General features: G+C 71.6%; 1 protein-coding gene across 1 annotated transcript in view; it reads right to left on the bottom strand.

Moving 5' to 3' along the window:
* Positions 1–64: 64 nt before the first annotated feature.
* The window catches only part of LOC103767972 (arginine decarboxylase-like), a gene marked incomplete at its 3' end in the record, with an annotated part of 3,625 nt that continues 3,467 nt past the window's right edge, over positions 65–222 (bottom strand). Inside the window, exon 7 of the mRNA XM_008935106.1 lies at positions 65–217. Within this exon, the coding sequence (XP_008933354.1) occupies positions 65–217 (153 nt within the window). The remainder of the gene's footprint in view (positions 218–222) is intronic.

Genomic DNA, 222 nt, shown 5'->3' with positions numbered 1-222 from the left:
CAAGCCCCGGCGTGGGAACGGGGCGGGGCCGGGGGCAGGATTCGCCCCCCGCCGCCCCCCGGGCCCGGGGCTGCTCAGATGATGCTGGCTGGGGTGAAGACTGGGGTGACACAGAGGGTCTCTGCCATCTCCCACCCGCAGGACAGCGGGGCGCAGACGCTCTCCCGGTCGTCTTCTGGCTGTGGAGGCTTTCCCCGGAAGGAGCGGCTGGGGTTTCCTGAA

This window comes from Merops nubicus, unplaced genomic scaffold (genome assembly GCF_000691845.1).
Source record: "Merops nubicus isolate BGI_N331 unplaced genomic scaffold, ASM69184v1 scaffold42620, whole genome shotgun sequence".
Classification (NCBI taxonomy): domain Eukaryota; kingdom Metazoa; phylum Chordata; class Aves; order Coraciiformes; family Meropidae; genus Merops; species Merops nubicus.
This window is presented reverse-complemented; position numbering and strand designations above follow the sequence as displayed.